At 43.2% G+C, this 10100-nt stretch overlaps 1 protein-coding gene across 1 annotated transcript; it reads right to left on the bottom strand.

Moving 5' to 3' along the window:
• Nucleotides 1-411: 411 nt before the first annotated feature.
• On the bottom strand, nucleotides 412-10100 carry gemin4 (gem (nuclear organelle) associated protein 4). Its single transcript, XM_031734311.2, has 6 exons — nucleotides 9917-10100; nucleotides 7306-9294; nucleotides 5617-5773; nucleotides 5245-5509; nucleotides 1583-2272; nucleotides 412-1378 (listed from the first exon to the last, which is right to left on the bottom strand). The coding sequence occupies exons 1-6, from the start codon at nucleotides 9924-9926 to the stop codon at nucleotides 1157-1159; spliced, it is 3333 nt and encodes a 1110-aa protein (XP_031590171.1). The 5' UTR covers nucleotides 9927-10100; the 3' UTR covers nucleotides 412-1156.

The following is a 10100-nucleotide window of genomic DNA, read 5'->3' as shown; positions in this document are numbered from 1 at the left end:
TAAATTCTTATCATGTTTGCATAAAAGCGTTTTGTGTTACGCACATGGATGTATTAAAGAAGTCCCCTCACCATCTTTCTATGTTTCATATCCAGCTGGGTCTCAACAACACCAGGCTCCACAGGATCAACGGCATCATAGTCTTGCTCAGTTTCTTCACATGCCGGATACTGCTCTTCCCCTTCATGTACTGGATGTATGGCCGGCAATTCGGGATTCCTCTGCACAGAGTGGTCTTTCACCTGCCGCTGCAATGCAACGTGGGTAACCTAGTGTTCCTGGCTCCACAGATCTACTAGTTTATCCTTCTGTTGAGGAAAGCCAACAGACTGTACCTGAGGCAGAGGAAAGGGCCGGCTCGCAAAGACTGAAGGCTCCATGATTTTCAAAAAACAACACAAAACCCTCAGATTATTGCTACAGTTAATGAAAAAATAAGTTTATTATTTTCATAATAAAATTAAGTCAGATTTAACAGGAAATAGTTGTTTAACTGTGACTCTATCACATCGTCTGTCAGCAGTGCGGTTTTCCTTTTGTCTGTTCAGCTTTTATATGTTAGAGCCTCAACAATGTTACCCAACTACACAGAATCTGTTTGTATAAATTAAAGTCACTTTAATGAATAAAGGAGGAAATAATAACACACTGACTGAGTGCCCCTCGTGTACAGTACATACATTTAGCTCAAGTTTGCATGCTGTCTACAATGTTAGTGCCACTAGTAATAACTGCTCAACGTGTTGCAAAATATGATTTTAAGTTTGTTTTTTAATCCACGGATTTCAAGCTCGTTAGTGTGACAGATTTCCTGCTTATTTCCATCTCCATGCTTTCATTCTTGCACCCTACATGAGTAGTTTTGTGTCCTGCCCTCACATACAGCAGGTCTGTGTCTCATATTAAAAATATCTTTTCTATCACATCACATAGAACCAATAAATAAAACTATTTAGAGCCGTCTCCAGCCTGAGCTTCTGGCTCACAGGGATAACTTGTACACACACTGACGTCATTAGCAGATTCTTAGAGAGGTGCTCATATTAAACATGACCTTAACATTACACTGTTGTTAATCAGCAGACATATTCAGGATTTTGAGTTTTTGCAAACTCAAAGTGCTCAGTGGGATACAGCAGATAGATCAATGTGTGGATCATGCTGCTGAGGACATGAGCTGAGCAATTTTCTGCTGCAGCACAGCCTTCATCTCTGGGTTGTCTAAGTTGTCTGAGATGGTAGAGAAGAAGTGGCGGGTGTTGTCGCACTCCAGTGGGGTGCAGCTGTTTGGGAAGGCGGCCATAATGGCCTCGTACTGACTGAGGATCTCCAGACTAGAGAGGAACAGAGGCTCACACTGGCCTCCTGGCATCATCACCTGAAGGGAAGACACATTTCACCAGTGAGCCTGTAGTCCTGACTCAGGAAAAGAACACACTGAGAGAACTTTGTAGCAGTCAAATACAATGCCATCTAATACATGCTGATCCAAGTGCATCACTAAATTTGAGCAAACATGCTGCTTGGTTATAAGAGGAAAAAATTTGCCAATCAGAGACAGAACGGTGTAGAGAAGTCGTACCTGGACGTGCTGAACATGGCAGAAGAGCTGGCTCAGAACAAAAAGAACTTCCTGGCTCGGAGCAGTCTCCTTCTGTGAATCCTTTGATATCAGAGAAGTGTCTCTGGCTTCTCTGGACTTTAGACATATGAGAGTTGGATTTGAGTCTGTGGTTGCTGGTGTTTTAGGAGGAGTTGAAGCAGAAGCAGTGAAAGCACCAGATGAAGGAAGAGGCAGTTTGGCTCGTAGTGAATTTATCATGTCCCTCACAGCGTGGGCATATAACCTGCCCACGTGTGCCCAGCCATCCGCCAACAGCCAGTCAGAGCAGCTGGAGCCACAGAGCAGCTGCAGGACTCGAAGCAGAAGGACCGACAGGCGGAGTTCACATGAAAACTTCCTCAGGTCCAGTAGGGGCAGAAAGTCCACGTACTCCAGAGAGAAAGGCACGTGAAGGCGGCTGGATGTGATCAGCTCACGGAGGGCTCTCAGCAGCCTGCTCCACTGGGAGACGGAGCACCAGGGCAGCATCTGAGTCAGAGCCACTAGCAGGCCTTTGCTGAACATGCTGACGTGGTCAGGTTTGTGCTGGTCCAGAGTGAGACAGGACAGCATGGTGCTCTGCAGAGAGTCAGATATGGAGCAACACTCCATCCAGGCTAAAAGACCTGTGCCCAGGCCGTACGAGGGAAGGTCCACACCCAACCATTCCTACAGGACAGACATAGTGTTCAATGCAAACCGAGAGCAAAAACTCTCAGTGTGGAGAAACCACACAAATAACAGTATCACATATTTTTTTCTCAAAAAGTGAGCCTGTGAGCTAGATTTCGATGTTAAAATACCTAAATTTACAGCATTGAAAATTTGGTTTACAGCCTGCTACAAAAATGGCTTAAAGGTCTACAGGCTGAGCAGCATGTACTGATTGAAAACCTAAAACCTGTACATTACGGTGGCCCGCAGAGGTCAAAGAACACCAGTAAATAGAAAAATCATTAAAAAAATTGAAGTGTTTTTGTGGACACAATGACAGATGGCTGTTTAACAGCTAATAGCAAACATGTACAACATCTACAGTTTTATATGAATCTTGTGTTACCCTGCATCGTCTTCTCTGACGAGTCCTCTTCTTTTAAACATGTCTCAGTGTGATCTTGTGCATGTTTTGGTTCTGGTCACTTCTGTAGCTGGTCCGTCACATTATTGTGTCCCCATAAACACTTCAGTTGTGGTTTTTGTGCTTTTACGCATTTTTCTATTTGCTGTTTTTTTTTTTTTTAAAGTTAAGTGACCTTTCAGGGCTTTCGAGTTTTGATTTATCTGATCACAGAACAGTTTGGATCTATCAGTCCATTCATGAGCTTTGCCTCAGAGAAGACGGCGGATTTTCTGGATCATATTCACAAACAGTGATTTCTGGAAGCGTTCCTGATTTCTATGACGGAATCATGGCTGTTTTTCTTTAATCCATTGCTTTCTGAGGGCCTGAAGGTCCTGTCCTCTGCCACAGAGATTTCTCCAGATGCTTTGAACCTTTTTGATGAGGTTATGTACCAGAGATGATGAGATACTCAAAATCTTTGCACTTACATTTCTTTGCAGACTGGTAAATCTCTGCCCATCTTTACTTCTGAGAAACACTGCCTCTCTAAGATGCTCTTTTTACTCTGTATTGTTACTGACTTGCTTCCAGTTAACCTAATTAGTTATCAGCCACTTGTTTTAGTAACACTGACTTTTCCAATCTTTTGAGGCCTTGGGTCCGTTCTTCGTACCTCGCTAAGTAAGTTAGCCGGATTTGATTGTTGACGATTTCGCGTGATCTTGGATCGTTCGGTTCTTCGAAGCTCATCCGGGACTTGCTGTCATAGCAACAGATCCGTGGCGTAAACCTGCTCGGGAGCAGGCTTACTTTATGTAAACAGGATTAGATCGCGCCACTCAGGTATGTCCGCTTCATTTATACGAAAGCAACAGCGATATTTCTCCACTGTTTTTCCATAAATAAATATTAGCAATGTAACTATAATGCAGCATTTGATTCTTTTATTGATTTCATACAGATACATACAGGTCATTTCCGAAAAAAAAGGGAAATGTACTATTAATCATTCTATGTCATGTAGTAGATCATATGTCAGATGTAATTCATATTTTAGGGTAGTAATAGTAAATTACTACGGCAATCAAGATGAGAGACCACGGCTATAAAAGCGAAGGTGGATTTGGGAAGTCTGTCGCAGCCATGTCCTGTCCGTTTGTACGCGAGCAACCCATTGCGGAAGGTGCAAGACTGATAAGGAGAGTTTTCAGAATTCAGCGGATATTGCGGGATAGACAGGATCCTTTAGCTCAGCGCGACAGTGTGCTCATAGAGAGATATCGATTTTCCCGTGAGGGTATTATTTACTTAACTCTCTCTCTCTCTCTCTCTCTCTCTCTCTATATATATATATATATATATATAGATATATATCTATATATATCTATCTATCTATCTATCTATCTATCTATATCTATCTATCTATCTATCTATCTATCTATCTATCTATCTATATCTATCTATATCTATCTATCTATCTATCTATCTCTATCTATCTATATATATATATATATATATATATATATATATATATATATCCCAACTTACTGTGCATGCTTCAGTCACCCCTTGCATGGGAACAGGTAAAAGTGATGGAGTGTTATGTAAAACTACACACAAAAAAACCCACAATGTCAATAAATGTCACAGTACAAAAAGCCGGGTGTGACGAGGGGTGCAGGACCACCACCTGTCTTTATTTGCTCTGCCCTTTTCTTGGTTGCTGTTATAAACAAACAAACAGATTATTTCAGGGTCTCTTTTCAAGAGACTAAAAGCAATATAAGTGATAAATATTACCATTCTGTAGAATACTCTTATATTTCACTTTTACTTGTTCCCATGTTCTAGTGGGTCCTGTTGTGGCTCTAATGTGAAAGAGGATATAATGTAATATAATATAATAAATTACTTACGAGTTTAATTTGTCAGCAACTTTCTGCCAGCCCTCTCTCCTTGCTTTTGCAGCCTTTGCAGTGTTCCCTTGCGTTTTAATTAAACTCTGAAACTCCTGAAATCCCTCAATCAAGAGTTCTTGCTCTGCTGCCGAAAAATACTGAGCGCGCTCCTTCGACATCTTTGCCGACCAATCAAAGGGTTGCCGATCAATGTTTCTACTATCGATGCGTAGCCCCTTTTAAGCCACCCAGTGATCTCAGATTACTTCATCAAGCTATACTAATCGTCAACAACAGGTGTGTTCGGAGAACCGGATTAGCGAGCTCAAAGTTAGCGCGATGATTTGATCTTGGATGTGTCATTTGATCTTGGATGTAGTAAGCGAGGTACGAAGAACGCACCCCTTGTCTCAAAGTTCTGCCTCCAATTTGAAAAGGAGCTTTTGTTTTCTTCTTCTTCTTTTTTTTTTTTAAAAAAAAGGTAAATTTTCTCAGTTTAAACATTTGACACGTTGAGTGTTGTACTTTGAATAAAATGAGCGTTTACGATGTTTGCAAATATTCTGTTTTATTTATGTTTTACCCAGACCTGGGTTTGTATTTTCACAGATGGGATGTTGATACCTGACACTGTTCTTCAAAGAAACTCAGGAGTAGACAGGTTCTGCAGTAGGACGTACCTGTTCAGTTAGATCACACACAGCCAGCAGAGAGGAGGGCACCTCATTTTTAAAGTGCTCCCCCCACACAGGCTTCAGCAGGAACTGAACCGTCCAGTCCAGCTCTTCCATCTTGTTGTGGAGCCAGAACAGCGCTCGGGACCAGCTGCTGGGGGCCGCTGCCACCTCTGCACCCACCACCTGCCCCAGTGTGGTCAGCACTGATAACAGCAGCTCTTTCTTGTCCATGGACCAGATGTGGTGGTCTGGTGGTTGCTCCCAACATCTAGGAGGGATCAGGTGGATTTCAGTTGAAATCAAATGATGGTAAAGGCTATAAAGGTTTAACATCTCAGAAATAAAAAAGTGGAAAGCTTTACTTATGATACAAACCTAAGAGTCTGGTTGTGTAGCTGGGCCAGCATGTAGAGGAGGGGGAAGGGAGAGCAGTCCAACACCCAGTGAGGAGTGGTGGCTGCTTCCTGCATGTCCACAGACAATGCAGTCTGGAGAAGCTGCATACTCAGCTCTGCATCCACAGAACAGTGAGCTGGCAGAACCACAGAATAACTATCAGTAACAAATAATTAACTTTACACCCCAATGCATTTATGTGACAACTTTGGGTTATAGGTGGATTAGCCAAATGTAACTTAAAATGGATCTACAGCTGTGGTCAGAGGTTTCCATCCACTTATCATGGTGATATATGTCAGGGTGATTTGGGGCTTTTCATGATTTCTTTGATCTGTTTCTTTTCTAGGCTGGAATGCTTGTATAGAATCCATCTGTAATGACTTAAAAAAAAAGAGAGAAAAGAATAGGGTGCATGTCTGAATGCAAGTTTGAATTTATTTTGGATTTTCTTTGATCCACACAAGGTGAAGATTTAATATACAGGCTCTCATATATACATGCACCTTACTAATATTTGATTAAATGTGCCTTTAACCACACTTTAACCAGATGCTTTTAGTAGTCATCTGCCATAACTCTGGCTGCTATTTAAACACTCTTATTGGCAGAATTTGTATTTAATTTAAATACATTTCATTTAAATTGGTTGGTCAACTTTTAAACAGGGTTCAGTTCAGAACTTTAGGAAGGTCATTCCAGATGCTTAATGGAGCCAGCTTTCAGCAGCTAGACTCTGTGATCACCAGTTCAAACAACTGTATGTAAGAACAAGTACACTGTAAGTGAACCGCTGTTCCAATTTCTGGAAAAAACAAACAGTCACTCTCAGATAAGATGAAATTGGTTCAGGGACAACCCAGGCACCACCAAGCCTGCCTTTAACTGGAAACTTCTGGAACAGCAGCATCACTGTCCACAGTGAAGGTTTTTCTTTTTTTACATCGCCATGGACCAAGAAGGTGCCGATATAAAAGCCCCTGCTCCAAAATCAACGCCTTCACACTTAACTGACTGAGCTGCTCACATGGACAAGTCAGATCCCTTGTGGAAAAAAGTTTGATTTGTCAGATGAGACAAAAATTGTCCACAGTGACAAGAGGTATGTTTGGAGGAGTAAAGAGGAGGCTTTCAAACCTAAGAATGCTGTACCTGCTGTCAAGTATGGTCGTGGTAGCATCATGCTCTGTGGCTCAAATCAACAGTCAGATGGTTGAAACTTGGATAAAGAAGGCTGACATCACCGTAGCCTTCTGGAATGGCCTTCCTAAAGCCCAGACTTCAACTCTAGTGGTCTATGCCTGGAAACCAATAATTTCAATTCTGCCAAGAATTATGCCAGAGGCTTATTGGCAACTACTAAAAGTTTCTGATGAAGATGCAACTTGCTACGGTACACTTAACCTTTTCATTTAACATTTAGAATTTTGACCCTGTCAGGATCAGTGAAAATAAATTAAAACTTGTGGATCCAATTCTTGTTTTGTTTTTTTCAAAGTCATTACACATGTATGCTGTACAATCATTCCACCCTGAAAATGTTAAAAGCCCAGACTTGCCATGATATTCATATCCATGATGAGTGGCTCTAAACTTTTGATCACAACTGTAAAATGTTAAGAAATTAGCTAATGTAGGTTGTGGTAAACATAAACATGTGAGACTCACCTGTAGCTGAGAGGTTAGGCAGGACAAAGGTGTTCACGACTTCCTGAGGTGACAGAATGCTTTCCCTCTTTCCTTCTCCCTCAGCTGAAGTGACGGGCTCCATGAGCAGACTCAGGAACTTGAGGAACTGTTCTTTTTCAGTTGCTGACAGTGACTTGGTCTGGATCACGTCCTGTAAACACTTGCCAAGTAAATTGCACACCACCTTTTTTCTCCCTCCATTTCTTCTTCCCCTCTGGTCTCTGAGTCCTGGCAGCTGTTCCAGGATCTTAGCCATTAGAGAGAAAGCTCCTTTGTTAAAAACAGCTGAATGACAGCAGGACCTCAAAGTGGCTTCGGGGTTCTGAAAGGCTACTCTTGCAACTAGAGAGGCTGCCGTAGTCAGGTTGCCCTGTGAAGCTCCCGCTGAAGCTCCGCCCGCCCCCTGAATGATGCAATTGAAGGCCATGTTGAGCTCCTGTTCAAACCCGTCAGCTAGAGCAGCAGGTACAGAGCACTCGAAGAACCCCCTGCTGGATAATCTCAGCATGGCAGCCAACGCTTTGTTCTGGTCTTCTAATGTGAGTGTGGAGAAAATACCTGAAGCGATTTTTAGCAGTTTGTGGCACTGCTTCACGTTAGCGCTCTTGCTATGGAGTCTGCTCATTAGGGTGGAGGCGAGGCTCATGAGGGTACCGTGCTGCCGGAAGGCCCCCTGGTTTTTTTCCAGGCAGTCGAGCCAGCAATCCGCACGTTCTGCCCATGATGGCTCACTGGCAAACAACACTGCAAAGTCCTCAGAGTCTTCCAGGTGATGGGTGATAATGACAGCAGCGACCTCTGCGCTCACTTCAGGGCTGCTCTCTGCTACAGGGAGGGACAGTGACTTCAGCACACCTCTGAGTGTATAATTCTCTCCTTCAAAGTCGTCAGTCCCAGCTCCGGGTGCTTCCTCTAGAGAAGCCAGGACCCTCTGGATGCTTTGTTCTAGCAGGAAAGCAGAGTAACTAGGACTGGAGTGGTCACACTGATTGAGAACACTGCTTTGCCAAAACTGTGCAAGCTCTGTGATAATCTTCAGGGCTTCACTCAGCTTCATCTGGCACAGCTGAAACTGAGAAGGTGTGTGAGAAGCACGCAAGTCTTTCAGAGCTTCCTGAATCATTTCAGGACTCAGCTTCTCCATGTTCTCCTCTCTGGCTTGGAGGATTTTACACAAACAGTCCAACTTCTCTTTAGCTGGAAGCACCACGTTTTGGTCTATCAGGAAGGTTGTGTAAAGAGCATCGAGGGAAATGGATAAGGACTGAAAGCAGAGGTCAGCTGAGGATATGTGACATTTCATGCCTTTAAGCGCGTGAAGGAGAATGTGCAGAATATCTGCTGAATCTGGCGTGTCTAACTTTAACCTCTTTGCAGCCTGAGGGGACAGACTGGAGGACTCAGAGGAGAGGTGAGCAAGCTGGCTGGCAAACATCTTCTCTATGCTCTCTTCTTCTCCAACCTTCTCTTCCGCTCTGCCTTTCCACAGCTCCCACCAAACCTCCAGAAGGAGTCGGATATCGTCTTCCCCTACGGGATCGCTCCTCACATGTTCCACCAGCCTTTCCAGCTCAGCACAGATTTGAGCGTGAGGAAGACGCAGGAGGAAACTGGCAAAAACACCCGCAGCTGCTGCTGACTTCACCAGCTCCAGCAGGACGACACGGCTGACCTTAGGGAGGCTGTTCTGGAGAGAGAAGAAAGGGTTCTCCCTCCAAGCCAACTCAACGTTCTCCTCAGCCTCTCTGCACAGCAGCTTCAGCCACACAACACAAACCATCCTCTTCTTCCAGCTCTCGGCTGCTGGGTTGGGACAGTCACTGACTTCATCCTGTCTGCAGATTTCTTTGAGTGCTTCCAGGATCACATGTCCCACCCGGCTCCAGTCTGCTTTCTGAATGGTGGACAGGCATGAGGGGGAACACAGCTTATCAGCCAGGAGGAAAGCTCCCTGAAGTACTGTCGAATCTGAAAGAACAAGAGAAAAGGCATCAAAACTCATATTTGCCAGAGGAAATTGATTTTTTTTGAAATTTTTAACTGTCCTCTCAGCTCCTTAAATTAGCCTAAAATGGCAAAGATGCGCAAAAAACAACACATTTGATCTTAAGACCAAAAAATGCCACTTTGAAAATGGCTTTTGACTGGGGATAAGCTGAAGTTCAACTCTGGCTCATCTAAAGTTGACAGTGGAAGGAACATGGTGTGAAGCCTGAGCTCAGAGAGGTTACTTGTATCTCATTATTTTAAATCGTGATCTTTTATATGAACAGCCACACTCTGTAGAACTGAAAAATATTTTTCAGTTCCACACAGAATTAATACAAGCTATATAAATATATATAGAATAAAATGTCGCTGTTCTGTCATTCTCACACACATGCAGCAGAGCGGTTAGAGAACAGCATTACCTCTTAAACTGCTAAAGCTGATACTATTTAATTTTTTTTTTGGGGGGGGGGGGGGTTGATTATGGCGAAAAATCACGGTTTGCTGTTATTTTCTTTTAGCACACGCAACATTTACTACAGCATAAGAGAAATTGTGACTCGTGTTTTCTGTATGAGAACGTGAGAAGTGTAGCGGTTACCTTTGTTCATTATTAGTGTCAAAGCTGCAGAGTGGACCTGGATGCTAAGAAGCTAGTTTGCTAATTTTAGTTCCAATGAAGTAGAGAGCAAACACGAAACTACCTCCCAGCAAAGGTTTCTATCAGAGTGACACCAACTTTGTATAAAGCGCTTCCGCTGTTAGCATCAGCGTGTACAACCAGA

The sequence above is a fragment of the Oreochromis aureus genome, linkage group 14 (genome assembly GCF_013358895.1).
Source record: "Oreochromis aureus strain Israel breed Guangdong linkage group 14, ZZ_aureus, whole genome shotgun sequence".
Taxonomy (NCBI): Eukaryota; Metazoa; Chordata; class Actinopteri; order Cichliformes; family Cichlidae; genus Oreochromis; species Oreochromis aureus.
This window is presented reverse-complemented; position numbering and strand designations above follow the sequence as displayed.